This window comes from Guyanagaster necrorhizus (genome assembly GCF_019112545.1).
Source record: "Guyanagaster necrorhizus MCA 3950 unplaced genomic scaffold BT62scaffold_11, whole genome shotgun sequence".
In the NCBI taxonomy this organism is placed as follows: domain Eukaryota; kingdom Fungi; phylum Basidiomycota; class Agaricomycetes; order Agaricales; family Physalacriaceae; genus Guyanagaster; species Guyanagaster necrorhizus.
In genome coordinates, this window is record NW_025064890.1 from 867,190 (window position 1) to 893,610 (window position 26,421).

Sequence of the window (26,421 nt, forward strand, 5' to 3'; positions counted from 1 at the left end):
AGACGCAAGCGAATCATAAGCCCATCACGGCGTAACCAGAAAGGAGCAGGCAATTTGACTGGGTTCGATGTATATCTGTTACCGCCAAGAGTTGTACGTTCGTCGTCGTTTCGGTGGCATTTGCGCCAGAGTTGATTCTTATCATTACACAGAGAGCATCAAAGAAACATCTTCTCCTGCAGGACACGAGACCAAGACAGTTAAAATCATCCAAGGTACACCTAGGTGAGTGTAGGAGCACAAGTGCGAAGCGTGACACTGCGTTCAGTGCGTTCACTCGTGATATGTGACGTACGCGACTAAGGGATTCGGCCGAGGCAAATCCGGACCACCTTTTTTTCTCAACATTCAGAGTGAGTCATTTTCTGGTTTCCAAGTACTCGAGACTGATAATTCTTCTTAGGACCATGGCGTTATTGACGACAGAGGAGCGCTTGGCTCAAAATATTGCAAGGCTGCAACATTTGCCGTCGATTTCGTTGCCTACCGACTATCCACGGCCAGTAGGTGCCAACAAACTCGTCGAGGCTGCTCATTTGGCAGAGCTCTCAGACCATGCTTCTCTTTCCCTCATGAAGTTGGCGCTGTACGATGAGAATGGAGATTCCGATGACGACGACAGTCAGCATACCAAGCGACCGTCAGCTTTCCATCTTCTATTGGCTGCATTTACCGTCCTTTTGCACCGCTACACTGGAGAAACAGATATTCTCATAGGATCATCTTCTGCCTCTGCCAAGGACCCCCTCGTTCTCCGCATCTCCGTAGATCCTCTCGATCCTTTCTGGGCCATTGTGCGTAGGGTACAGCAGCTTGAGCAAGAGGCAGAGTCCATTTCAGTTCCTTTTGAGGCCATCACCAATGCCTTGTACAAGAACAGGGACCCATTATTAGAGGGCCCCCTCTTCCGAGTCCGTTTTTTCGATGAAATGGACCAGCCGATGGAGAATTTTATACGATCTACAAGCTTGACTTCCGATCTTACAGTCTTTGTGACACGGCCCCCAGCATCTTCCCGTGCATCCATCGCCCCCCGTATCTCTCTCCGTATACTCTACAACTCCCTTTTTTTCACTCATGCTCGTATCTCAACCATCGTCGACCAACTATCGAACTTTCTCCGTCGAGTATCGTCTAATCCAGTCGCTCCCATTGGCGCCATTCCACTCCTGACTCCTGCTCAACGAGAAAAGCTCCCCGATCCAACCGCTGACCTCAACTGGTGCGACTGGAAGGGTGCTATCACTGATGTATTCTCCCGCAATGCCCGTGAATGGCCGAATCGGCCGTGTGTCATTCAGAGTCTGCCTGCGCGTTCCCTTTCGGATCCACAAGAGAAGATTACCTACTCGTATGGAGCAATAAGACGAGCTTCCAACATCTTGGCACACCACCTTCTCAAAGGAGGTGTCCAACGAGAAGAGGTCGTAATGGTCTATGCTCATCGCAGCGTCGATCTAGTGGTTGCCGTAATGGCAGTGCTGAAAGCCGGAGCGACCTTCTCTGTAATTGGTCACTACTATTTCCACCTCATCTTCTTGTTTACTTCTAAACGTGTTGACCATAGATCCCGCGTACCCTGCGTCGCGTCAAATTATCTACCTCCGGGTTACCCAGCCGCGCGGCCTAATTGTCCTCAAGGGAGCTGGAGTCATTGCTCCTTCCGTGCGTGAATTCATCTCTACGGATCTCAAAATTCGAGTAGAGGTGCCTGCACTGGAGATCGAGCCTGACGGTACCATATTCGGAGACGTCAGTCAGGACAACGTCGATGTCTTGCACTCCCTATCTAATTTAGCGGAGACGGATCCTAACGTGGTCCTTGGTCCTGATAGTATCGGCACCCTTTCGTTCACCAGCGGAAGTACCGGTATTCCTAAGGGTGTAAGGGGACGTCATTTCAGTCTGACGCATTTCTTTCCCTGGATGGGTGAACGCTTTGATCTCAACGAAAATTCCAAGTTTACGATGCTTAGTGGGATTGCCCACGATCCAATCCAACGCGACAGTATGTTCTCTTCCTGATGTCTATGCGATGCTTCTGATGGTGTAAAAAAAAAGTGTTTACTCCCCTCTTCTTTGGCGCTCAGTTACATGTTCCCACGGCCGATGATATAGGAACTCCTGGACGATTAGCAGAGTGGATGGCTGATAGTGAAGTAACGATTACTCATTTAACACCGGCTATGGGTCAGCTACTCTCAGCACAAGCGACGCGTCAAATCCCTTCGCTTCGTAATGCTTTCTTCGTTGGTGATGTCCTCACCAAGCGCGATTGTCTCCGGCTCCAGTCCTTAGCCGCTAACGTCCGGATTATCAACATGTACGGAACGACGGAGACACAGCGAGCAGTCTCCTACTTCGCCATTCCGCCGGTATCGGTTGATCCTACTTTCCTTGCCACGCAGAAGGACATCATGCCTGCGGGTGAAGGGATGATTGATGTCCAGCTTCTGGTCGTGAACAGGAATGACAAGAACATCCCGTGTGCCATCGGTGAAGTCGGCGAGATCTACGTTCGCTCTGGTGGCTTGGCAGAGAGCTACCTCGATGCCGACTCGTCCGCGGAGAAGTTCGTCACCAACTGGTTCTTAGCCTCCGCGCCAACCAGGAAGGATACAATCAAGCAGCCTTTGAACAACACACTTCCAGGGCCTGAGGCTAGACACTGGAAGGGCATACGTGATCGGATGTATCGGTCCGGTGATTTGGGACGATACATGCCTGATGGCGTAGTGGAGTGCACAGGACGCGCCGACGACCAAGTCAAAATTCGCGGGTTCAGAATAGAACTTGGAGAGATCGATACGCATCTTAGCCAACACCATCTTATTCGAGAGAATGTCACCCTTGTGAGGCGTGATAAAGACGAGGAGAAAATTCTTGTTAGCTACTTTGTTCCTTTGGGTGGCGATAAACTTGATGAATTCGCGAGCGATATCACTGACGAGGAAGGTCCAAAAGGACTGGTTCATGGTATTAGGAAGTACCGGCGCCTAATCAAGGATATCCGAGAGCATCTCAAAAAGAAACTGCCTAGCTACAGCGTCCCCACTCGTAGGTTGCTTATCTCTACATATCACGGCGACATTAACACATGTGCTAGTTTTTGTTCCATTGAAGCGTATGCCGCTTAATCCTAACGGCAAGATCGACAAACCCGCCCTACCTTTCCCCGATACCGCCCAATCTGCCACCGCTGCACCCTCCACTGGCAAAGCGACGTCAACAGAAGGGAAAATGCGCGAGCTCTGGTCCAAAATACTTCCAAACGCACCCTACCCCCTACCATTAGATGAAAGCTTCTTCGATCTCGGTGGACACTCCATTCTTGCCACGCGCCTTATCTTCGAGATCCGCAAGACCTTCGTAGTCGACGCGCCCCTAGGACTGATCTTCGACGAACCCACCATCTCTGGCCTCGTCAAAGCCGTTGAGGCGCTGCGTAATGCTGACTTGGGGCTCACGTACAAGGAGCTGACTACCACACCCCTCCTTGCAGTCCCTCAGAAAAAGCCCGTGACGACTATCGAATATGGCAAGGATTACGACCAGCTGTTACCGAAGCTGCATGAGACCTACGCGCCGCTTCCTTCAGACTTCGCGATAAAGCCGATTACAGTCTTCCTCACTGGTGCAACTGGTTTCTTGGGCGCGTTCGTACTGCGCGATTTGCTTTTGCGGCGTGAAAGGGTGAAAAAGGTCATTTGCCTTGTCCGGGCGAGCGATCGTGATAAAGCTTTGGCTAGGTTGAAGGAAGGGTCGACGAATCGAGGAGTATGGGATGATGAATGGGTGAATACTGGGCGGTTGGAGGTCCTAACTGGTGATTTGAGTTTGGAAAACTTCGGTTTGGGGGAGGCGTGGAGCAGGGTGGCCGAAGAGACTGACGCTATCCTGCATAACGGTGCTTTGGTTCGTCCTTTGTTTCGAGTTTATTCCATGATACTGACGGTCGGGGTAGGTGCATTGGGTCTACCCGTATGAGAAACTACGGGCGGCCAACGTTCTTTCTACTTTGACTGCTATCGAGCTCGCGTCGACGGGGAAGCAAAAGCTCGTTGTCTTCGTGTCTTCCACGTCAGATGTCGACACTGAGCACTACGTCCGCCTTTCGGAATCATTGACTGATTCAAACCAACAAGGCATACCCGAAAGCGATGACCTGGAAGGCGCTCGAGCGTCCCTGAAGACCGGGTATGGTCAAAGCAAGTGGGTATCGGAAAAGCTTCTTTTCGAAGCAGGGCGGAGAGGCCTGAGGGGGCATATCGTGCGACCCGGTTACGTAGTTGGCGATTCTCGGAGTGCCGGTATGTCTTCCTCCATATCATTCAAGCGGACACTCACGCTTTTCTTTTGTTCCAGTCACAAATACCGACGACTTCATCTGGCGTATGGTAAAGGGCTGTATCCAGCTGGGACTTGTTCCCGACATGAACAACACCGTCAACATGGTACCTGTAGATCACGTCGCACTATGCACCTCCCTAGCGACAGTCTCTCCCCTTCCCGACGCTGCCCTTTCAGTTATGCACATCACCGCCCGCCCGCTCCCCACATTCAACGGCATGCTCTCCTCCCTTACGCAGTACGGCTTCCCCACCGAACAATGCGAGTACCTCGTCTGGCGGAGGAAGCTCGAACAGCACGTCATGGAGGTGCAAGACAACGCGTTGTATCCCCTCCTTCACTTCGTACTGGATGATCTGCCGACAAGTACCAAGGCGCCAGACTTGGACGATACGAATACAGCCAGTGTGTTACGGCCCCATACAGAAAGGGTGAACACGACGGTGGACGACGAGTTGATGGGCAAATACCTTGCGTGGTTGGTTAGAGCTGGCTTTTTGCCTTCTCCAACGATCGAAAATCCTGCTAAAATGCTGCCGATACTAGAAGGGGGGGTTGTAAAAGCTGCTGGTCGTAGTGGCGCATAAAAAAGTCCTGCCATATGTTGGATAAGTCTTCAAGTGTAATAATAGAGTCAAACTAGTGGTCTGGTTTTTTTTTTTTTCGTTGAGGTGACTACCGTGTTGGCATCGCTATACGGACAGCACATAAAAGTCGCGAAAGTCATATGTGCCCCTCCCGAGAATAATAATGACCTAAGGCTACAGTAAGTAATTGGGAAGTACTGCAGATCTGAACAACGTTCCATCGTTCTCGCGCATTTGCTTCGATGCACAGCAGTCCATTGAGCTCATAATACAAGAGCGCGGTATATTCCATGTCCTTCTGAACCCCAGAGTATCATGAACTCGCCAAGACTTCCACCGGGTCAACACCAGTCTCCTCCTTGATCTTATCTGCCAGCCATCCAACACCACGCTGGGCCTTCATGAACCCCATCCCTTTAAAGCTCACTCCCGCCACATCAGACCTCGCCATCGCCCCAGGCCGATTCAAACCACGTCTATGCTCCACGGCCGTCTTATACAGCCCCTCAAACGTCGTAAAAGCGCCCTTATACCCCAACCCTCCCTTATCCGGCGACAACCTCGCCCGGGAATCATCAAAAATCAGATGCACCATCGTCAAATTGTACAGAGAAGGTTGGAGGTTGACGAGATCGCTTCCACCGATATTGGGTATAAAACTAGCCAGGAAAGGGTATCCGTAAACATTCAAAAGGTAGCGCGTGAGGTAGAGGAACTCGAAAAAATAGGCGAGGAGGAGTATGAAAGTGGGGGAAAGGTGGGGAAAGGAGACTTCTCCGTCGAGGACTTCGAGTTCGGTGTAGACGTCCCCGTAGGTTGGGGGTAGGCCAGGGTCAGCGATGCAGAAAGCTTGTCCGCCAAGATTGGGCGACTCGATAAGGCGCTGTTCATAGAGAAGATGCGCAACGGCGCAGTTTTCCACATATACGAACGAGGAGACGATGTTCTGTATCCATGTAGGGTTGCTTTTCCGGACGAGATATGCCCCGCAAAGCATGTCTCCTCCAGCACCAAAGATACCATTCCCCGGCCTCAAGCACCCGGTTCGAAGCCCATCCGCGTCGTTGGCCCCACGCACCAGTACTTCTGCTTGTCGTTTCGTATATCCATAATTTGAGAAAAAGTCTTGATGGGCCTTGGGAATAAGCTCATCGTCGTCGTTGATGACTTGGACAAACTGTCTGGGCTCCTCCTGCCACGGCCAGAGTAGAAAACGTGAGCTATGCACTGCAACGGAGCCGGACGAGGTATGTACGAGAATTGACACGCCGACTTTCCGGCACGCGTCAATGATATTCTCGGGACCTTGGACGTTGACCTTGGCGGATAATGGGATGAGAGAAGCGTGTCGTTCGTAGAACCGTATATTAGCGGCCGTGTTGAATACCGATATTGGTGACTTGTCGTCATCAGGCCAAGGCTTGCTGAAAGCCGCGTCGACGGCCACCTTGTCGGAAATATCAACTTGGATAAAATTCACGTCCTTTGCCTTTCCTTCGAGGAGATCTAGGCGTTTTGGAGGACGAATGTCGAGTATTCTGATACACTTGGGGTCTTCTCCCCGTTTAAGCAGCTGCAGTACAATCCACCCACCAAGGAATCCTGCCTATAGCCTTGTCAGTGCATTTCATGGAGAGAAAAAAAGACGACACACTCCACCAACAACTATATACCTCCTTCCGGTCTTCGGCGGCAGCTGGTCATCTATCGACGGGGCGGCAAGCTCGCACTCGGAAGCCATCCTCTCCACGTCCTTCGGCGACCAACGAACTGGTGAGAAATGCGCTGCACGCGCTGGAATAGCCTTTAGCTTCCTGTCATTGTCGCGGATGTAGAGGAGAATCAGGAAGAAAGAAAGGATGCTAGGTGTCGCCCATTGAACAAGAGACATTGTCGCTCGTGACGAGACTGGAAATCCTCGCGTGAGCGACGCCAACTACGATATAGCTTGGAGCATACCTTTGTTGGGAGAAGGAGGAGGTAGAGGTGCATATATGAGGGCGGTTGAACTCGAAATGGAAATTTGGCACGACCATTCCTTTGTTTAACTGTCTTTACCTTATACCCCATTGATTTTTTCCCCTTCTCTTGAGCACGGGCTTCTATACAGGGTATACACTACCATATTCTAGGACGTTTAGGTGCTCGGTTACAGCCTTACAGGTCGGTAAGAGACTTTGTCTAGTTTTCCCTCTTGACGGTTCTTTACTGCTAGGCCGATGGTGGCGAGTATCGCCAGTGTCAAAGTCTTGTTGGCCTGCTCCGTTCGTTGGATGACGTTGTTATCGGACGCAAATCCTTTAAATGTTAGGTTGACGTTGACCATACTTAGCTTGAATTTGTGCACGTGGTAGCCTTTCACTCAGTTTCACTCAGCCACGGTCACCACTAGACGTCCAGGACTAGCAAGACACCAAGACAAGAGAGCTGAACGACTGGGGTGTTGTCAAGTACGTGCATTAGGTTAGGGACGAGCGACTCTGAAACTTGGTATACCGATGCACCTACAATATTAGTAGATATCTGACCTCGAAACCCAGCGCTGCCCTCGAATCTGCTTTGCCAGGTTCCTCTGACAGACTGCAGACCTCATTCCAGCGGTTGTGCCTTGAATCTTGAACCACTTGGACTCTTATCGGCTGTACGTTGCTCATCTCTTACTTTACTTTGCGTACCGATGAACTTGAAAGTAGGGATTAACTTATCATGGAAAGTTCAGCACTACCACCCGAATTAATCGACGACATTCTCTCTGGAATCTGGTTTTCAAACATGCCCTCATCCACTCCCAAGCATCCGTCATCTACGGCGACCTTCTGCCCGACTCCACTTGCGCCATCACCTGCCAGCCCAACATCCACAGCTCCACCGCCGATCCAGCCAAAGAGATATACATGATCCTCTGCAAGCAACGTAACTTCATCGGACTCCGTACCTGCTTCCCAAACATCCAGAAACTCTCGCTCAAGCTCTCCCGTCAAGAGACCCTAAATATCAGTCGCCACAAAGTGAAGCAGGTCGCCCATACCGAAATATGTTTTTCCATGGACTCCAGCCCTCACCTGACCACTGTCCGCACGACGTGGTCCCTCGTCTTGCGCTACGATATCGGATACCTATCCAACCTTCCCGAGGGGTTTAACAGTGAAAAATGGTACAGAGACAACATGGATGAGTGTCTTCGGCTCATGTTTCCCTTCACGTTGAGACTGCACTGACCCGTTACCCATCTTCTGGCGACACCGTGCACGTAGTCTACGACGAGGACCACACTATGCGTTTCTACTGTGAGAAATACGACGGAGAACGGTTTGACGACTTTCGAAACTTTAATTGGCGTTCGTGCAAAGCCATACCGAGTCGTCAAGGTGGGTCTGAGCAGCGTCATTCGATTCCACGCTCCGTTCTTGACGCTACTTATTGTATAGGTGAGCTGTGGCGAGTGCTCTCGCTCAAGTGCCAGGGCTTCGTGAGACGCTGTTGCCAGTGCGCAAGCACCTATGATCCATATATGTGTGATCATTGGCTCGTTCATCAGCAGAGGTCGGAACGGCATAAGGTCCGCACTTTGGTTCCTGGGAGTCGAAAAATCAAGTTGGAATAACTGGGTGCCTCTGGGACTATTGCTTGTAAGTTTCTGATTTGCTATAGTAAATGCATATCCACATCCTTGAACTCTCTCTCTCTCTCTCTGAATCCGACTTTTTATTCCGTATAGCTGAGCTGAGCGACTTCGGTGACAACCCGATTTCATTTAAAAATATCCAGGTATGAAGTCACCCCCCAGCAGTATTCTACCAGATAGAAGTGGATGTTGAACTGCTCATAGCTCCGCTTGCTCCAGTATGGGGGGCCCTAGTGCTTGAACTAGATGTAATTATCAGATGCGAAACGTGAACGTAAACGTTTCTTGAAGTTGGTGTAACTTGACGTTCACCATTCTCAAACCAAGTTAAAAATCATGAAGAGAAACTTGAACAAAAATGGGTAACTTGAATTTCCACGTTCCGCTTTTCTTGACGCTACTTACTGTGTAATAGGTCAGCTGTGGCGAGTGGCCCTGCTCAAGTGTCAGGGTTTCGTGAGACACTGTTGCCAGCCTAAGTGCGCAAGTACTCTATGATCCTTATTTGAATGATGATTGACCCGTTCGCCTTATTCCGCAGGGGTGGGGCCAGAACACTGTGAATCTGATTCCCGGACGTCGAACATTCGTAGTAGTGGAATACCTGGGCGGCGGCTTGATGGTGTGGGTTTAATGTTTTGTACATCAACTTATTTTGATAAAGGAATGGTTATTGAGATGGTCTGCTACATAACATAACAATAATAAATACGTGATAAGAATATCCTCAAACCATTGAACGTTCTTGGAAGCCAACATTACCCTATAGTATTTCGCTGCTTGTAAAGTCATTCAGAAGGTAGGGCCAGTATGTCAACCGAGCGACTGAATGATAGCTCGTTTCCATTTAAATATCCAAGTATAAATCCACTCCCCATAGCCGAGAAGGATACAAGTATTAAAATATAGATATACAAATACTCTTGGTCCGTGGACATCCTAACCAAATCACTAAAATGGCCTCCCACGACGTTCCGACGCAACGAGCACATCAACAACCCTATCCCTCGCCTCCTCAACCTCCTCACCATCAAACACCTTCCTACCCATAATCGTCCTCAACTTGTACCCCGCGCCTTCATGGTCAGTCAACGACGGACTCGGCGGGGGGCTCAGCAGGATAGACACGCCCTCACCCCCACATCCCATCACGGCAGAGGGGAACAGCTTCCTATAAAGCATAATTCCACGGATCAGCGACTTGATATCACGCTCTACACCCTTCTCCTCTTCATCGTCTTCCTCCTCCTCTTCCTGGTCATCGTCAACCCACACTCCTTCCAGGCCACCACCACCGCCAAGCCACACTTTCTCAAAGACGTCTCCAAGCTCCGCCATCTTTCCACCCAAGGATCGGGCAGCGTCAACAGTAATCCTACGGAGCTCCTCCTCTTTGTCACTCTCACTGGCATTTTCAACACCAGCAGGGACAACAGACTCGACGAAGATGCCTTCCAAATGGGCTTTCGTGCGTTCCAAAACAAGGGTACACGCGACAACACCGATTGGAGTGTATCTATCCCACTCGGCTTTGGTACCTGCGGCTTTCAGCCGCGATACGGCCTCGTCGACATCAACAGATCCCAACACCAATCGCTCGTAAGCACAAGCGATGCCACCGTCGCGTTTCGCAGCTTCCCAGATACTGGCCGCATGCCTCTTTGCCACAGGGCACGATAGCATCGCCAGCGTACTCAAGTCGCCCGCGCTAGCACTGAACCAGGGAAGGCGACTGCGAAGTCGGTACATTGTAAGCAATCGAGTAATCAGCGACGTTCGCTCTATTAAATTATGGTCAGTCAACATCAAAATCCACGATTGAGATCACAAACCTGGATTGAAGACGCAAATTTCTGCAAGCCTGACCTGCGCCCGCTGTTCAAGTCCTTTTTCCTCGAATGATTCTCCTTTACGACCCTGCCCGAGAGCCTTTGAAAGCTGTTCCGCCTCGCCTTGTTTACCTCTCTTGGCCGGCTCAAGGGCTACCAACAGACTAGCGGTCCGCGTCATGGTCGGGAAATGAACTTCCTTCTTAGCGGTACGAAACGCTCCAAAGTCAAAGTTGACCCGGCCCTTGATCTTGCCTATCCACGGCCATAGAATGGAGAAGAACACTAAAACCGATACAAGAAGATGGAACGCCTGAATCAATGACTGGGATGTGCTGAGAGTAGAATGGGGTCTGGCACTGAGAATAACTCCTTCGTGAGTATATTCTGACGCAGGTGTTGTCAAACTGAAAGGATTGTTGAAGAAGGAGAATAGCGCGAATGTCGCCAACAGGTACTGTGGTGCCTGAGATTGGGCTTCCAGTTTGGCTCCAAGTTTTTCAACTGGTGCCACAGGGGGTACCACCTTACGAGGCCGACCACGCTTCCTCTTCTCGGGTACAACAGGCAGACCAGCGGGTACCGAGGTGTCAGGCGTCGGAGATGGAACCTCAATCTTGGGCTTCTTCCTTCTTCTCTCTTCCTCTTCATCGTTGTCCTCGTCATCCGACTCGGGAACATCGATATCAAGGGCATCCACTTCGTCCTTCTCTTCACCGCCAAATTTCTCCTTCCACTCTTTCTCCCAACTGTGCAGTAGGGCAGGTCCGCCAACCAACCCCGAAAGCAAAGCTTTCAGTCCATCCTGCTCACACTTTAACCGCATCTCTCGTTTCTTTAGTACTCGAATGTACTCGACGGCCTTTCCGAGGACATTGGCTTTGCTGCATTTCCTTGCCACTTTGACACCATCAACGTATCCTCGCTCGTCGATGATATCTGTCGAATCTTCTTCATTCCTGATCTTGGCCTTCGTTCCTTTGCTCTTCTTGGGCCCATCGTTCCATTCCAACACCCGAAGGGCGGGAACTGCCATGCGCAAGGACTGGATTCTGGCGTTGAGGTTCGTGCGGTACCGGCGTTCGATGGTGGTGTGAGATGTTTTAGGCCGAGAGGACATGAGTATTGTATTGGACGTTGTGGCAGAAGAAGGGACGACAGTGGCGTGGAATGGGGTAGCCTGGGAGGCGGGAGGGGTGCTGGGAGGAGGTGTCGATGCAGCCGAGGATACCGAAGAGGATGAAGACAGTGATGCAGACGACATTGAACCCACTGTAAATGAGCCGTGTTAGACAGAGTATAGCTTATAAATGAGCCCAGTTTGTATGAACTGGACTTACTTGTAGGCATGGCCATTACAACACCGGCTGATTCACGGACTCGTTGGGCCAGCTCTGCAGCGGGGTCCAGCGAAGACTCTTCAGATGATGATACACTCATCCTTCTGGGTACAGAGCCATATTCAGCAGCCAAAAGAACAGGAGGCGACTGGAACGTGAACGGAAAATCGTACTCGTAATGGCTCGTCTTGGTCAATAGGCTGGGCTCAACCACCATATTGGAAGCCCCAAAATCCATATTATCAAAACCCGTATACCCCATCGGCTCTTGGAACATGGAGGTGAGCTGGGACCAGTCGGTTTCCGTTGGGCTGTCCTGGATCATGTCGTCTTGCAAAATCAAGTTGAGGTCCAAAAGATCTGATGAGTCGAAGCCTGAAGAGGAGTGGGAACCAGAGCTGGCCGACTCTGACGGAGACGGCGCTGAAAAATCCAACATGGTTGGAGAGCGAGAGGGGTGTAGAAGAGAAGGTCTGTTGCCAACTCCGAGAATCAGACCATTTCTCGATATTGGCCCACATTCAATCACGTGCTGTAAACCTCTTTTGGGAAACTCGGAGGAATCCGGACTGGAATGTCCAAAACTCAGTGAAACAAGCCAATGCACTCGACGAATCGAATGGTATTATTCCCTCCTATAATGTTCTTCTGCTACTTATACAGATAATATGTTACAGTATAAACGGAGCTCCGTTGAATAAGCTACAGGTCTAATATCCCAACCACTGTACAGCGGACGGCCAGTAAATACTCATAGCACATACAAACGAAAAGATGTAGGTCTATACAGCAGTGTACGAAGGAACCTTCACCTGTTCCATCTCGTGAGCCTCGTGACGCAGTGACTGCTCAACGAATTTTAGCGAGGTATCAAACATGCGAGGTCGTGATTAATACTTACGCGAGCATCAAGCACCTCGTCCGAGGTATCCCGACTTGGACGCGCTTCTGCCTCCGTATGAAAGTTTACTTTCGACCGCTGACGATGTCTCACTGACAAAGCTTGCCGTGCTGCTGCGCCCGCGTTGACTGACAGCGTTGGATCTGGGGCGGTACTGTCTCCAGTACGCCCGCCAACGATCCGCACCCTGGAGTTGAGGACCTACAAACAAATGTTGTGAATACAATGATCATAAGGATCACCAACTTTTAACACTGACCGCGAACAGACTATTCGAGTATAACTTTGAGAGCGCTATAGAAGGCACGAGGTGGAAGTTGTTGTGCTGATACACCCGATAAAATACAAGATCGATGATCGCAAACGCCGCACATATTGAGCCAGTCTCGACCGTTAGTCTAACAATCTTGATGACGAGAATGTCTGTTGACCGGATCCCGGAGCGTGCTCTTAACAAACTCCAGGTCATGGTCACGGAAATGATCACGTCGCACGAAGCCGTCCCCGCAAGCCACAACTTTGAGAAGGTCATGATCATCACGCAGAGGGAAAAAAAAGGAGGAAGCACTACGAACCGAAGTAACCACATACGTCGTTGTCTGTATCTCGGAGAAGTGTCCAATTTCAGCTGCCCATACGCCTGCATATATACCAGCAACAGCTTGGGTCAAAGAAAGCTAGAGAAAACATCTTGTTCATTAACGAGAATATCTGAAATGACACAAAACTTCCTCACCAATACGATGACGGAGGGAACCCAAAATTCCCTGGTCAAAATCCAGATACGCCAGGCATAGAAAAACTGTCCGGTAGCGCTGACTGAACTCGTATCTCAATTATTGCACCAAAGGCAGAAAATTTAAGCATTGCTCACCGAGTGAGGTCATTAGCGGACCATTGATCCAATAGGTCCCAAGCGCGTCAAGTTGTATCAGATTGCCCCAACTGCGAAGAACATGAGTCCAAAATCACCCGAAACACAGAAAACTCACCCCGTGCCAAAATTCCTAAATGCATCACTGGTGGCTATACATGTCTGCGCGATTTCAAACAGGTATATAACCAAAGCCAAAGCTTTTGTAGGGAAAAAACGGTCGGTGGGGAAAGCTATATAATATATGTCTGCAGAATTGGGAAGTTTCAACGTTTAGCGAGTATAGAGTGCGTCGAACCCACATGCTTGGAGAGTTAAGGCACCGAAAAGTCCCCAGTTAAAAAAATGTCCGATAATCTGAACAGAAATTTCCAATCAGTAGCGCAAACCTTCTATGAAGAACGAATGTCTTACCAACGGACCAGTCCTGCAAAAAAAACCCGCACTTAGCACAACATAGTATCGCGCGGATGAAATGCACCTACAGCTGAGCAATGGGGACGGACGACATGGCATGAAGGAAGGGAAAGAACACGTAGGGGACTACTTCGGTTAGAATTCTATGTTATTAAAGGGTCTTCACGAAATCGAGGCCATCTTAACCCCAAAGTCGCTCGCCACAACACAACTTCGAAGTCTCCTGATGACAGAATTCTGTCCGGACAAGAATAGATATCGACACAAGATTATCCGAATACAGCAAGGCCATCTGTCGAATCGAAAAGCTGAAATAGCAGCAGGTAGCAGGGAGCAGGGACAGCTGGCAGTAACAGATTCCATCTTGAGGGCATCAGAGGGTAAAAATAAGTACCGGCGGAAAACAGCGTGGAGAGCATGCGACGATTTAGACTTCGAATTCGGGAATCGCCGTTCGCTGATGACCATATCTGCAACTCATCCACTAAGTCACTTCTGTGCAGTGTGGGTGGCTTTCCGCCACTGTTGATGAATGGCGACCATCGGATTTCTTCGTGGGCCATCGTGATTATCGACAAGTTCTACTTGGACTACCCTTGGCGGCATTACCAAACAATAACTACTCTCTGGCGCAACGTACTCCCGGCGGCGGGTCAGGGAAACATAGTCAGAGGTATGTAAGTGTCCTTACAATGCGTTCATTGAGTATTGAGTATTCCGTTATCAGGACGTCATTTGGCCGTGCTTCTCCCGCAGGTTCTCTATCGCACCCAGCGTAGTCCAAACGGCGGTTGCGTTTGCAACTGTCGCCATGACCGACCGGATCCTGGATTCTCAGAAGGCATTATACGTACCGCTTTCAACCATTCACGTCTTTTTCTCTGCTTTTTTGGGATTCTCGCTTAAGTTATGAGGCGTCCGTTGTGACTATTTCGTCTGCTCCGCGTCAGATTGGGACTAGGACGAGAAACAGACCGATGTCTTCGTACGATTAGCTCACCGATCACAGGCTTCCAAACGTTACAGTAGCTTCATAACATGGGTCTTTGCTCTCTTGGCTGTATTCTACCTAGTCCACATCCATTCAGCCATGAATCGTATTCAGCACTCAGAGAGGACTCATCACACCATTCCAGGCTCGCAGTACGTGCTCCCCTCTGACGAACTCGAGCGACAAAGGTTGCAACTCTATTCTGATATCGTATCCATATGCGCCTAACAACTCTATAAATTACTTCAGGTTGAACTTACAACACCAAGTAATACGGCAAGCACTTGGTGGAGCACTTCTGTTTCCCTGTATTCGTCTCTCGGCCAATGATCAAGTTCTGGATTCTGGCACTGGTACAGGTAATTTAGCCGGTGACACCCGTTGATTCATCTCACTACTTTACTTACAGGCATCTGGCTTTTGGAACTTGCACCTCAGTTACCGCCTACCATACAGCTCCACGGTGTAGATATCATAACGCGACTTTATCCCACCTCATATCCTAGCAACATCAAGTTCTCCGTTGAGAATATTACTCGTCTTCCGTCGTCTTGGAATAACACCTTTGCTCTGGTCAATCAAAGGCTCCTGTTGGCTGCCCTACGCAAAGTGGAATGGCCGGTTGCGATCAGCGAGATGTACAGAGTTATCACCCCCGGAGGTTGGGTTCAACTTTGTGAGACTGGCTCCTGGCGCGCTGGTCCGTTCACCGCTCGGTTTCAATCATTGATGCGAACCTTGCTCGATTCCAAGGGTTTATTTATGGACTGTTATAAAGCAATGCCTCTGATGCTCAGGAATGCAGGCTTTGCTGATGTTCGCGTTGAAGTGATTCAATTATCGCTATGCGGCTTGGAAGGCCGCGATGACCGAAAGTGCGTATCAGACCTTGACTCACACACTGACATCCCTTACGAGAGTTTCTTTTTTATCTGTCGCCAGAAATATGTGTAACGTCTTTCGGGGAATGAAGACCCCGATCTTGAATGTCGGCGGCTTCGGCTTTGTAAATTCTGAAGCAGAATTTGATGCCTTGGTAAATGGGGTCGAAGATGAGATGGAGAAGACTGCCAGCGCCCAAAAAGAATACTTCTTGTTTTGTGCTCGGAAGCCTTCATTGTAAAATGATGAAGGTCGAGCCGTATTGTATGACTATCTGTCCGGGCTTTTATCCCCTACACAAGCTGGCGTTGATCGTCATTAAACCTTCATGCAAACCTCAACTGTTGGCTGGCGGCCCAACCGGTCCTTGGCCCCTGTCAGGCGCTGAAATGAGCATTCTGACGCGTCATTTCGGCAAGGAGACTCGCTCTTGGCTTTCTCCTTATGTATATTGTTGATCTAAGGGTCATCAGCCTCTCGAGTTCTCGTCTTAACGTCATCGCGGCAAGCATGGTTCATAGATTGCCATACTTAAAGCCTCTTGCTCCCTCTCACTGTTTTCCCATCCTATCAATATGCCCATCGTTTCCCTACAGGATCTTCTTAGCACTGACGTTGATGTCTTGGTTGTCGGGGGAGGAACTTGCGGTCTGGCGACTGCAACACGGTGAGCTTGATCGCGTTTCATCCCCTTCAAGCTGCTCAATCGGATCTTGCACCAAGGCTTGCACAGAATCGTCCGAACGCCGTTGTAGCTGTTATTGAAGCTGGTGATTATCATGAAAATGATCCTTTGGTTGATGTACCAGGTTTGTGTACGTTGGAAAGATTCATTTTAGTTTTAAATTGCGTCCAGGAATGATGAGCCGGGCCATTCACAATCCAAAGTATGATTGGACGTATTATACGGTGCGTATCTTCGCTTAGCTTTAAGTGCGTCATATCGCCAACAGATTTCTGATCATCTAGGTGCCACAAAAACATGCGGGTAATCGTCAAATCCTACAGTCTCATGGAAAAGGCCTAGGAGGCTCTTCAATGGTCTGTTCGCTTATCAGAGTATTGGTCAAACATTCCACGTGTTAATGCCTCTCGCAGCTCAATTTCCTGGGGTTTGTCAGACCCTCTAAAGAGGAACTCGACGCGATCGAACAGCTCGGCAATGTAGGATGGAACTGGGACTCGCTATCCGCGTACATGAAGAAGGCAGGCTCCTCCCTATCAAAGCGATCATTTTGCTCATCAGCAAATAGAGCGAGCGCGTTCAAACGCCGGATGAATCTGTTGACGGACAGCGCGTGGCGGCATCCCCGGATCCGAAGAACCATGGATACGAAGGCACTTCATCTTATCTCTCTGGTTTTTTTTCTGGCTCATCAACAACATCCGAACTAGGTCCTATTGCAAAGTCGTATCCTCCACACATTACCGAAATCCATGCGCCCCTTCTGGATTCTCTGGAATGCATGGGTGTTACCCGTAACCCAGATAATGTAATTTTTCTAGTATATTTCATTATCACCTTTGATAAAGAGTTCGCCAGAGTGGGGGCCGCCCCGTGGGTGCGTTCCTGGCACCGACGTCCGTGGATTCAAAAACGGCCACCCGCTCTTATTCGGCATCAGGATATTATGCTCCAAACAGGCATCTGCCTAACCTCTTGATTCTAACAGGGACATTGACAACAAAGGTATCTTTACTCCGTTTTGACTATGAATTTCAAGACACAAGACAGGCGTAGATCAACTTTACAGCTGGTGCAGAGGAACTTCAGAAGGCAACAAGCGTCGACATTGAGAAAGACGGTGTTCAGTCTACAGTCCACGTGAAGAAAGAAATATTATTGTCTGCAGGTTCGTCTCGACGCCTTTAATCTCCGCTCTTGCTAAGAACCAAACAATCACCTAAGGTACCTTGCACACACCGCAACTTCTTGAGCTCTCTGGTGTTGGAAGCCCGAAGATACTTGCCCCGCTTGGAATCAATGCCATCATCGATCTTCCTGGTGTTGGTGAAAATCTTCGTGTGTTGCGCCATTTAGTAAGACGGTCCAAGAAATGCTAACCGGTTCTCCAAGAGGATCACGCTTTGGCTCCGACAGTGGTCGAGGTCGATCAGTCGTTCAAGACCTTTGAAATCTTCGGCGACCCGGAACAGCTAGCCGATCAGCAAAAACTCTAGTAAGTCTGGGTTACGCTTGCCTGACGAGAACGAAGTGCTTACATCTTGATATGCTTCTAGTGCCGAGCGTAAAGGGTTGTTAGCCGGTGTCTCATCATGTTTTGCGTTCATGCCTGCCGCCGCCTTTGGATCAGAATCCAGCCTAGCCGACTGGGAGAAATCTGCAAATCTTTCTTCTATCACAGAGCTCGACGCTTTAGACCCGTCAGTTCGTCGCGGGATGGAGAAGCAATATGAGATCCTTCACGGGTGGTTGAAGGACCCGAATCAAGTGTTTTCCCAGTCAGTATATCCTGGATTCTTTTATCTTTCTTTTTCGTTAACCTGACATCTACAGAATCCTTACTGTTAATGGACATTACCCAGTAGCAGGCGTGACCCCAGATCCCATGAAACGGTACACGACGCTTCTCGTTTCTTACATGCATCCATTTACCCGTGGTCGAGTTCATATCAACTCCACTGACCCCAAAGCGCACCCTGACCTCGACCCGAAGTATCTCGCTAATCCAGCTGACGTTGGTGTTCTTGCCAGCATGATCTCATTTATGCGACGTCTGTACAAAACCGGCCCTGTCGCCGAGTCTATTCAGTCCGTCACGGTCCCGCCCTTCGAGGAGGACGCTCCTGTAGAGGTGGTCAATAAATTTATCGCTGATACTCTGGCTACAGTACATCACCCCGTGGGCACGGCGTCGATGCTGCCTAAGGAACTTGGAGGTGTTGTAGACAGCCGGCTTCGTGTGTATGGCTCGGAAAATTTGAGAGTGGTAAGAATCCAGTCTCTCACTGATGTGACGATCAACTGAAAGAACTGTTTCAAGGTTGACTGCTCTATCATTCCCCTGGTATGGCTCGGGTTTCTGTCTTACGTATACGTATTCAACGGCTATAGGAATTGTCTTGCAACATACAAAGTGTCGCTTACGCGATTGGAGAAAAAGTATGTAGCATATATCCTCTATCATCACCTGTTCAACTTTTTTTTTTCTGTTAGGCTGCGGACATAATCCTGTCTGAAGATGGTCTTTTGTGAGGTTTGTACGGTATGTTATCGGCGACAATGTGGGAAACAACATAATGTCGAGCTTCGTAAAAATGTATTATTGCTTTCCTCCAATAAATCACTATTCTAACATCGTCGCTCTTATCGTGGAGAAGTAACATATCCAGCACAATCAGGGTATTGCTTATACGATAAACGCCAGGTAGCCTATGACACACTTCACTGCGTATCACTGATATAGCGCCGCATTCATTTTTAGAATAGTACCCAAACAGAGGTCATGCATGTTTACATCTATCCTCTCGCAATCGCTCAAAATAGCTCGAGGCTTCATTATTCATTGCCCGCGTTACTCTTTCAAAATATCAGGGTACGGAAGAAAGATAGATTTTGATTGTTCTCTCGGTGACCGGCCCACATTGCCGTACACTCTTTGCCTCCACCGTGGAACGTTGAAGTTGTGCAAAGCATAGTAACTACAGGTATGTTACACTGGCGGTTTCATAACCTTGCCTCTGAAGGTCTCTATTATCGTTTGTCGTGGCATTTGATAGGAACTTTTTAATCAGCTCGGGAGAAGCCATGTTAAGGTTCTGATATCTCAGGCTGCATAGGCGCCGATCAATAAACTTGAACACGAACGCAGCACTCGCCTTCGCCCCGCTATCATGCTGCCTCTTATAGTGTTTGTATATGGGTTTGTGGTGGTACTCTCCTTGAAGTTTCTGGGGAGGGCTTGCGCACGCAAAATGTTCGCGACAAGGCCCCCTCTACCTCCCGGTCCGCCTTCCGACCCGATTATAGGCCATCTCAGGATAATACCATCGCAGCATCAGCCGAACGCCTTCCATGACTGGTCCAAGACTTACGGTGAGGTTGTTTCTTGGTTCTTATCGTAGATATTGAAGATCTTCTTAGGCGATGTCATGCAACTCCGTGTACCTGGACGTTCCATCATCATACTTAGTAGTGACAAAGCCGCCACAGACTTACTCGAGAAGAGAGGGCTGAACTACAGTTCTAGGCCGAATTTCATTATCATGGACATGTCTGTATTTTGATCCCACATGTTTTGGGGCACCGTTCACTGTCTTCATAGCATGGGTTGGGGACAATCATTAGCATTTTTACCCTACGGAAAACGCTTTCTTCGGCATCGAAAGATTGTTTCGCAACCATTGGGACGTGAAGAAATTAAATTATACCAGCCCATCCAGATTCAGGCTGTTCAGGTCCTTCTGAAAGCTCTACTCGCGAGGCCCACGTGTTATGAAGAAGCTGTTCATCGGTAATTTGATTATGTGCACGACGCATGGATAGGTTGATTGGATGACTTTCTAGTTTTACAACCTCAACCATTGTCGAAATGGCGTTCGGTCATAGAATCACCTCGGATGACGACATATACCTCACTCTTGCCAGGGAGCATACATACTCGGTTGATAATTCGGGACCTCCAGGAAACACGCCAGTTGACTTCCTCCCGTGCCGTATGCGAACTCTTACGTTCGACAACAGTAAATGTCTTTGACGCTTGTCCATTAGTGCGATACTTCCCCTCTTGGTTTCCTGGTACCTACTTCGCAGAGTGGGCACGTACTTGGAGTCGAGTTCCCCATGCAATACGTGAAATTCCCTACGGTACTCTTATTCGGGATATTGTACGTCTTTTCCTTGGCGATGAATATCAAGTGCTGAATTTAAGATCCAACTAGGAACAAGGACATAACAATCCTTCTATCCTGGGTCAGGAAATCCAGAAAATGCTTGATACCGGCAGCAAGACTGAAGCACGTATCTCGGATATCAAAGATGCTGCCGCCATCATCTTCGGCGCAGGAGTAGATTCTGTAAGCTTAGTACACGTTCTTGCAATGACCACGCTGACTTGAAGTCTATGTCTGAATAAGACGGAAGCTACCCTTTCGATATTCTTCCTACTTATGATGCGTCATCCTGAGTGCCAGAAGAAGGCCCAGGCGGAGATTGACAGCGTCTTGGGTGGCGGTCGTTTGCCCAATCATGACGATCGGCCACATCTTCCATACGTAGAAGCTTTATTTCAAGAGATCAAAAGGTGAACACGACTTTATTTCTGTGTCATCCAAACTTAGCTGCCTGTTTGCACAGATGGTTTCCGGTCGTACCTCTAGGTTTGTGCGTCTATTATTCAGTTGCTTCCGTATCTGATTTCTCGTATATTGAAAAGGGCTCCCTCACCTGTGTATGAACGACGATATTTACCGAGGAATGTTCATCCCAAAGGGATCCATAGTATTCGCCAATGCCAGGTACGCCCCATACTCTATTTACCATGAAAAGGAGCCTAAATCCACCGGTTGTCGCCAAGAGCAATAAGTCTCGATGAGAGTGTATACCATGATCCTGCACGGTTTTATCCTGAACGTTTCCTACCTAAACCCGAAGGACGCGGTGAGCCACACTTCACTGCGGCGTTCGGTTATGGGCGTAGGTGAGTTAATGTCTTGTTGGTAAACCACCAACTGTGATATCTTGCTAGAATATGCCCCGGACGTTTAGTAGCGGATGCTACTCTTTGGCTTGCCTCGGCGTCTATTCTCTCTATGTTCAACGTGGAGGTACTGCCAGATAAGAATGGACGGTATGTAGTGCCCACCCCTGAATTCTGCGAGGGCCTCGCGCAGTAGGTCTTTAGTTATTCTAATTAGATGGATGGTTTTGCTGATCTGCAATAACTAGTCATCCAAATCCCTTTGATTGTAATGTAGTAGTTCGCTCTGGTCATGCCGAAACGATCATCTCGCAGGCGTGCTAGGCCGACTGATATATGGACAAAAATGTATTCCTTCGTTGTATTGATGCATCCTGACTTAATAATCTTAACTTATCTGCCGAAAAATCAGTCCAAGTTCCGTCTGCAATCAATCTCTTAGTAGTTGCTTTTGACCATGTACTGTGATATCAATCAGTGTATGAGCCCATTATGCCGAGTTCATTCTTATCCCTAAGTATCGGTTAAGGTACAGTACCGCCATTAAATGCAAAATAAAGATGGCCTCGTTATAAATCAGCAATAGTCCCTCGCTTCAGATACCGTACTGACGCTTGATTAGCGCCGCCGTGCGTTCAGCAATCGTGTAAATGATAGCTTGCGGGTGACATTCGGGAATTGTGTGCTAAAGCTGCTATCAGCCAGAATATCAATAAAGACAAGGAACGCACGAGAATAGAGGCATCGATAACCCTAAGTCCTGACACACCTATTACGTTGAGATGCGAGTCCACCACCTCACCTATTTTTGCTGTCCCAATTGCATGGTTTACTATTACCGCATTGTTGCGAATAAAATCCGTCAATTCATCGTCCGTGGTAGCATTTGCTAGATCTCCATAGATACCGGTGACGTATCCTTCCCAAGGAGAAGTGGCGAGTATGGTCTGGATGTCTTTAATAACTTGTATCATAGCCACTATGTCAAACTCGGTGCTCAGAATGCCGAGATCGATCACTGGTGCAGCGAAAGGGTCAGTGGAGTTAACGGTAACCGTTCCTCCTGGGAAAGGGTGAGTGTCGTCGGAAGCATAAAAAGCAGGTACCTACGTGATGTCGGCGAGACAACGGCTGCAAGAATACTCATGTATGAGCCATTGGCAGGGTAGGACATTGGCCCAAAGGGCGCAAATCCATTCTTCGACAGGTCATATCAGCAAAAAGTTTAAAAATTGTCAGTGCCCTTCATATAACTCACCGAAAATATGACTTCCGTATTTGCCGACAGCGGCCCTGTTGATGGATCCACACCCCCGGGATAAGTTGGCAACTTAAAATATCCTTGCGTGTTCCCGGGTGTGTCAACGAATAAACCTTGCCTTTCTGTCTCCCATTCTTCGAGAACGTCCGCAAATAAGGTGCTGTTCCGCAGGATGGGATCCCATGTGTTGTTTGAATCAACCGTAAAGTAATTCGCGACCAGTGGATGATCAACGAGGTTGGCACCAACGGCCGGCGCATCGACAATGACGTCTATGCCTAGGTCTGACAGAATGCCTCCTGGCCCGATTCCGGAAAGCGAAAGAAGATGAGGCGTTCCTGAAGAATGAATTGATTGAGAATCCATTTATATGCTTCAAAGCCGAGAATGTAAACCTACCGATCACTCCTGCGCTAAGTAGCACCTCTTTTTTCGCTTGGATTTTCGTGCGGGTGCCTTGTGAACAAATAAGTCAACTCCGTGAATCAAGGGTGCGAGCAGGATATACCATTTGCGCTCTGAGAAATCTCGACTGTGTCGATCTCGGAAGCCACGCTTGATCCCAATATTTTGGTAACGCGGGTCGAGACAATGACGTCTACGTTACAACGATCAACAATGGGTAGAAGGTACGCTGTCGCAGCACTGCTCCGACTCCCATTTCCTATAGCGTTCTGGACATAGCCTTGCAATACCAGGTTAAAATCTTAAGATGCCCGTTTCGCATTACTTACCAAGACCTATTGATTTCCCAGTATTGAAGTCCTCGTTGTAAGCAAATCGGCCGCCAAGAATCGAGGCAGAATCCGCAACGCGCTGGTCGAGTTCTGTTCTATACCCAGCCAGACTGACCTTCACAGGTCCTTCCTGCCCATGAGCTTCCGGTTCGATCTCTCCTGTTGTATTGTGGCCATCAGAGGGAGGGACAAGCGTAGAAGTCTGTTCATTTACGGTCAAATTCCGACAAGCTAGACATCTAAGTGATGCAGCTGACCCTCAAATAGTAATACTCAGCTGCGGGCCAGGACCACATAGGGTCGTGAGATGCATTTGCCAAAGACTCCCAGTAGTCATTCGAGCCACGGTTCCATGTCATGAAGTCTAGAAAGACATGATTATGCGAATGAACATTTGTGAGCAGTCACAGATTCCTACGCACTGATACTGCTGCTTCCTCCAAGGACGAAACCCCTCGCCAGCTCTATCGAACGATTATTGAGGCCGGCTGCCAGTGAATAGGCTTCCGGTAAATATCATTCTACGTACTGTGTGACCGGATACTAACCTTGAGCAGTTGTCGTAAAGTTCCAATCAACCCTAGTTGAAGGCAGCGCTGTGGCAAGGAAAGGTATTTCAACATCTTGAATGTCCTCGTTACTGTTGCACCTCGGTCAGGAACAGGAACAGGATAGACTTTAGATGTGATACTAGCCTGATCCCCGCTTCTATGACCAGAACCTTGATTTTGGGATTCTCGGACAGGCGATTGGCCAAGACACTTCCCGCTGTGCCGCCTGCTAGAAATATCAATGTCATGACATGGACATGGTTCGAAACAAATGTACCGCCAATGATGATGAAGTCGTACCCGTCAGGACTCAGTCGGGAGACAGATGTTAGTAGAGAAGCCCCGACCCCCCATGTCACGACAGAGAGAAGCGCGAGGAATTGCAAGAGAATATACATGACTCCGATGCTTGAACCGATGACCAGTAAGCACAACAGGGAGACAACGAGATGGTCGGGCACACGAAGGTGGTCGAGGGCGGTCAGCAGCCAGCCAGCACAATCAGCCTTTTAATATCATGTCGGATTCTGAGGCATAAGTCTCATGGGCCAAAAGGGTCGAGATGTGGATCTTGCGAAAAAGCATACCCACAGGGTCAAAATTATCTCTCCGGCGGATATGACGATATGTACTTCATTCGGAAGCTGATGGACAGAAGGCACCCTAGCCTAAAGTGTGCGCGATCGCGCATCGACCCGGCATATTTTACCAGGCCGCCGAGCATTTTTATACGCACCTTTCAATTGATCCCATTTCAGGGATGTTTTGGCCGTCGCCTCAGGAACAAGAGTGACCAGTCGACATGGTACTTCATCCGGTGTCGTTTGCAGTCCAACGTCAAATGACCAGATAAGGTCGACTTTAGTTGGCCATCAGGTGTCTGAAGACGATTCCTTCGCGATAAGTCGCCTATATAGCCAAAATACGTCACCATCATTGATATGTTCGGAAGTGTATGCACTTACCGGGTAAAATAGCATTAGATACTCGGTATCTAGCCTTCTGTTACCACCGGCAAAGCGCTTCGAGACATAGATCAGGCGTTTGTAAATGCCTTGGAGATATTTGGATCTACCCTTGTCGACAACCGGAGGACCAGCTCATGCAACTACATGAGACAAGTCCGGCAACGTGAAATTCAGGAACTCTTGACAACTGGCCGTCCTGGGTCCACCTTTCGAGGTATTATCGGTCGCTTGGCTTTACCCTGTCTAGCCATTATCAGCCCAGAAGTTGCGACGATCGCTATGTTGCAGAATCAACGTCGAGTTCTGGCAAAAGCCCACACGCTCTGGACGTCTGGGTGACACCATTACTGTCAAATAACAAGAAAGAGACAGAGCGACATTTTAGCAGGATATGTAGGTGCTTCCAATGCACATGTAGGTGTGAACTTTTCCACATCGACATGCCTCAAGCAGAAGGGTAAGGACTAAAACTATGAATAGGTATATCTGAGTTCGGATCTTCTATGTCTTGATAAAAAAAAGCAGGTAGCCAGCTGAGACGGTGCTAGGTTGACAGAGTGGCATTGGAGTGGCATGTGCTCATGATGTTGGGGTTCAAAGTCAAGAAACGCACCGTGGGAATTGTGGAACCTGTGGAGTCCGAACTCTTTCTGTCGCTTGCTGTACTCCCAGTCAACGTTTACTCCCATCGGTACACTAATTATGTCTCCTCTGAATTATCAATAATTTATCTGAACGCGCCTCTCGGCCGCCTCTCAAACGAAACCAAGATACGCCGGTCAGGTTCGGTTTGGTTGCCTTTTCCCAGATGTGCTCTTTGCCCCTGGACATTCTCTTCATGTTCCGGAGTAAATAACTCTGAGGTTCTTGGAGATCTCCATTAGACCGACTGATTCATCTGGTTACTGCAAGTTGATGGAACGAGGTCACCACGTGGATAACGAAAGTGATCTCGAAACTTCCTGCTATTATCTTGCTTATTGGAACGTCGTTCAGTGATTTACTATGATCTTCTTCCTCGAACAGGCGAGGGTGGATTCGCCAATGCCTAGGATTCATACCTGGTAGGTTGAGACCATATCGTTTTCTATTTGCTGATTTATCGTCTGCCGTCTGCGAAGATCGAACAAGAATCATCACGAGAAAGGTGCCCACCCTTCGGCATATCAATACAGATATCCACTCTTCTGATTACAGTCAACTCATTGATCACGTCGGGAAGACATGAGGCTAGGGATCAAGAAACTTCTCAGCAACTTGACAGCTTTTTCGGCACTTGTAAGTACGGGTGTTCAGAGACGCAGCGAGCAAGTTGTAAAATTAAAATGTTTGACGACCAAAACTGTTGATGGGCCCACAATTCTTGTTGTTTCTGATGAACCTATGTATAATACAATGTCTGTCAAAGCAAAACCATACTCGGTCTGCTGGGCTTTCACATCACCAGT

General features: G+C 48.9%; 9 protein-coding genes across 9 annotated transcripts; 4 read left to right on the forward strand and 5 right to left on the reverse strand.

Moving 5' to 3' along the window:
* Nucleotides 1–407: 407 nt before the first annotated feature.
* Nucleotides 408–5,094, forward strand: BT62DRAFT_1020199 (alpha-aminoadipate reductase Lys1p; the record flags this gene model as incomplete). Its single annotated transcript, XM_043178262.1, has 6 exons — nucleotides 408–1,512; nucleotides 1,568–2,008; nucleotides 2,062–3,057; nucleotides 3,107–3,915; nucleotides 3,965–4,310; nucleotides 4,366–5,094. The coding sequence occupies 6 exons, from the start codon at nucleotides 408–410 to the stop codon at nucleotides 4,935–4,937; spliced, it is 4,269 nt and encodes a 1,422-aa protein (XP_043040375.1). The 3' UTR covers nucleotides 4,938–5,094.
* BT62DRAFT_993773 (NAD(P)-binding protein) lies at nucleotides 4,993–7,269 on the reverse strand. The gene is made up of 3 exons (XM_043190427.1): nucleotides 6,897–7,269; nucleotides 6,592–6,845; nucleotides 4,993–6,543 (listed from the first exon to the last, which is right to left on the reverse strand). The coding sequence occupies exons 2-3, from the start codon at nucleotides 6,826–6,828 to the stop codon at nucleotides 5,251–5,253; spliced, it is 1,530 nt and encodes a 509-aa protein (XP_043040376.1). The 5' UTR covers nucleotides 6,829–6,845; nucleotides 6,897–7,269; the 3' UTR covers nucleotides 4,993–5,250.
* A 364-nt stretch (nucleotides 7,270–7,633) lies between these two features.
* On the reverse strand, nucleotides 7,634–8,833 carry BT62DRAFT_1075626 (uncharacterized protein; the record flags this gene model as incomplete). The annotated part of the gene is made up of 3 exons (XM_043179133.1): nucleotides 8,140–8,833; nucleotides 8,000–8,053; nucleotides 7,634–7,924 (listed from the first exon to the last, which is right to left on the reverse strand). The coding sequence occupies exons 1-3, from the start codon at nucleotides 8,689–8,691 to the stop codon at nucleotides 7,634–7,636; spliced, it is 897 nt and encodes a 298-aa protein (XP_043040377.1). The 5' UTR covers nucleotides 8,692–8,833.
* Nucleotides 8,834–9,513: 680 nt separating this feature from the next.
* On the reverse strand, nucleotides 9,514–12,209 carry BT62DRAFT_967677 (uncharacterized protein; the record flags this gene model as incomplete). The annotated part of the gene is made up of 3 exons (XM_043188876.1): nucleotides 11,732–12,209; nucleotides 10,395–11,663; nucleotides 9,514–10,343 (listed from the first exon to the last, which is right to left on the reverse strand). The coding sequence occupies exons 1-3, from the start codon at nucleotides 12,168–12,170 to the stop codon at nucleotides 9,514–9,516; spliced, it is 2,538 nt and encodes an 845-aa protein (XP_043040378.1). The 5' UTR covers nucleotides 12,171–12,209.
* A 118-nt stretch (nucleotides 12,210–12,327) lies between these two features.
* On the reverse strand, nucleotides 12,328–14,308 carry BT62DRAFT_948771 (uncharacterized protein). Its single transcript, XM_043188083.1, has 10 exons — nucleotides 13,992–14,308; nucleotides 13,921–13,933; nucleotides 13,809–13,863; nucleotides 13,625–13,754; nucleotides 13,507–13,577; nucleotides 13,369–13,451; nucleotides 13,208–13,309; nucleotides 12,892–13,149; nucleotides 12,633–12,833; nucleotides 12,328–12,576 (listed from the first exon to the last, which is right to left on the reverse strand). The coding sequence occupies exons 1-10, from the start codon at nucleotides 14,015–14,017 to the stop codon at nucleotides 12,514–12,516; spliced, it is 1,002 nt and encodes a 333-aa protein (XP_043040379.1). The 5' UTR covers nucleotides 14,018–14,308; the 3' UTR covers nucleotides 12,328–12,513.
* A 613-nt stretch (nucleotides 14,309–14,921) lies between these two features.
* On the forward strand, nucleotides 14,922–16,204 carry BT62DRAFT_91946 (S-adenosyl-L-methionine-dependent methyltransferase). Its single transcript, XM_043184160.1, has 4 exons — nucleotides 14,922–15,102; nucleotides 15,164–15,273; nucleotides 15,324–15,789; nucleotides 15,857–16,204. The coding sequence occupies exons 1-4, from the start codon at nucleotides 15,014–15,016 to the stop codon at nucleotides 16,035–16,037; spliced, it is 846 nt and encodes a 281-aa protein (XP_043040380.1). The 5' UTR covers nucleotides 14,922–15,013; the 3' UTR covers nucleotides 16,038–16,204.
* A 167-nt stretch (nucleotides 16,205–16,371) lies between these two features.
* BT62DRAFT_894098 (alcohol oxidase) lies at nucleotides 16,372–18,974 on the forward strand (the record flags this gene model as incomplete). Its single annotated transcript, XM_043183166.1, has 13 exons — nucleotides 16,372–16,463; nucleotides 16,520–16,615; nucleotides 16,663–16,705; nucleotides 16,766–16,837; nucleotides 16,895–16,989; nucleotides 17,052–17,289; nucleotides 17,340–17,499; nucleotides 17,560–17,649; nucleotides 17,706–17,821; nucleotides 17,876–17,976; nucleotides 18,038–18,259; nucleotides 18,315–18,771; nucleotides 18,873–18,974. The coding sequence occupies 13 exons, from the start codon at nucleotides 16,372–16,374 to the stop codon at nucleotides 18,972–18,974; spliced, it is 1,884 nt and encodes a 627-aa protein (XP_043040381.1).
* Nucleotides 18,975–19,377: 403 nt separating this feature from the next.
* BT62DRAFT_948779 (cytochrome P450) lies at nucleotides 19,378–21,882 on the forward strand. The gene is made up of 13 exons (XM_043188084.1): nucleotides 19,378–19,465; nucleotides 19,538–19,853; nucleotides 19,902–20,031; nucleotides 20,083–20,271; nucleotides 20,325–20,473; nucleotides 20,529–20,644; nucleotides 20,699–20,833; nucleotides 20,894–21,060; nucleotides 21,114–21,136; nucleotides 21,193–21,274; nucleotides 21,334–21,456; nucleotides 21,505–21,648; nucleotides 21,705–21,882. The coding sequence occupies exons 2-13, from the start codon at nucleotides 19,652–19,654 to the stop codon at nucleotides 21,778–21,780; spliced, it is 1,536 nt and encodes a 511-aa protein (XP_043040382.1). The 5' UTR covers nucleotides 19,378–19,465; nucleotides 19,538–19,651; the 3' UTR covers nucleotides 21,781–21,882.
* Nucleotides 21,883–21,923: 41 nt separating this feature from the next.
* BT62DRAFT_931456 (aryl-alcohol-oxidase from pleurotus Eryingii) lies at nucleotides 21,924–24,532 on the reverse strand. Its single transcript, XM_043186130.1, has 12 exons — nucleotides 24,283–24,532; nucleotides 24,150–24,231; nucleotides 24,003–24,094; nucleotides 23,877–23,942; nucleotides 23,712–23,818; nucleotides 23,452–23,656; nucleotides 23,226–23,402; nucleotides 23,117–23,173; nucleotides 22,715–23,055; nucleotides 22,567–22,654; nucleotides 22,188–22,519; nucleotides 21,924–22,141 (listed from the first exon to the last, which is right to left on the reverse strand). Exons 1-12 carry the CDS (start codon nucleotides 24,401–24,403, stop codon nucleotides 22,052–22,054), a joined length of 1,758 nt encoding a protein of 585 aa, XP_043040383.1. The 5' UTR covers nucleotides 24,404–24,532; the 3' UTR covers nucleotides 21,924–22,051.
* Nucleotides 24,533–26,421: the final 1,889 nt, after the last annotated feature.

What these genes read in the sequence shown, in the direction of transcription:
- BT62DRAFT_993773 (XM_043190427.1), bottom strand. Translation starts at nt 6,828, where the DNA reads ATGTCTCTTGTTCAATGGGCGACACCTAGCATCCTTTCTTTCTTCCTG. An exon ending in GGTATATAGTTGTTGGTGGA is followed by an intron (nt 6,544 to 6,591) that starts GTGTGTCGTCTT and finishes ACAAGGCTATAG; the next exon opens with GCAGGATTCCTTGGTGGGTG.
- BT62DRAFT_948771 (XM_043188083.1), bottom strand. Translation starts at nt 14,017, where the DNA reads ATGTCGTCCGTCCCCATTGCTCAGCT. An exon ending in TCCGCTAATGACCTCACTCG is followed by an intron (nt 13,452 to 13,506) that starts GTGAGCAATGCT and finishes ATACGAGTTCAG; the next exon opens with TCAGCGCTACCGGACAGTTT. An exon ending in TTCCCTCCGTCATCGTATTG is followed by an intron (nt 13,310 to 13,368) that starts GTGAGGAAGTTT and finishes TGTTTTCTCTAG; the next exon opens with CTTTCTTTGACCCAAGCTGT.
- BT62DRAFT_91946 (XM_043184160.1), top strand. Translation starts at nt 15,014, where the DNA reads ATGAATCGTATTCAGCACTCAGAGAGGACTCATCACACCATTCCAGGC. An exon ending in GACGAACTCGAGCGACAAAG is followed by an intron (nt 15,103 to 15,163) that starts GTTGCAACTCTA and finishes AAATTACTTCAG; the next exon opens with GTTGAACTTACAACACCAAG. An exon ending in GAAGGCCGCGATGACCGAAA is followed by an intron (nt 15,790 to 15,856) that starts GTGCGTATCAGA and finishes ATCTGTCGCCAG; the next exon opens with AAATATGTGTAACGTCTTTC.
- BT62DRAFT_948779 (XM_043188084.1), top strand. Translation starts at nt 19,652, where the DNA reads ATGCTGCCTCTTATAGTGTTTGTATATGGGTTTGTGGTGGTACTCTCC. An exon ending in GTTTCCGGTCGTACCTCTAG is followed by an intron (nt 21,137 to 21,192) that starts GTTTGTGCGTCT and finishes TATATTGAAAAG; the next exon opens with GGCTCCCTCACCTGTGTATG. An exon ending in TTCTGCGAGGGCCTCGCGCA is followed by an intron (nt 21,649 to 21,704) that starts GTAGGTCTTTAG and finishes TGCAATAACTAG; the next exon opens with TCATCCAAATCCCTTTGATT.
- BT62DRAFT_931456 (XM_043186130.1), bottom strand. Translation starts at nt 24,403, where the DNA reads ATGTATATTCTCTTGCAATTCCTCGCGCTTCTCTCTGTCGTGACATGG. An exon ending in TGGGAAATCAATAGGTCTTG is followed by an intron (nt 23,403 to 23,451) that starts GTAAGTAATGCG and finishes TGGTATTGCAAG; the next exon opens with GCTATGTCCAGAACGCTATA. An exon ending in TTATCGATGCCTCTATTCTC is followed by an intron (nt 22,142 to 22,187) that starts GTGCGTTCCTTG and finishes TAGCAGCTTTAG; the next exon opens with CACACAATTCCCGAATGTCA.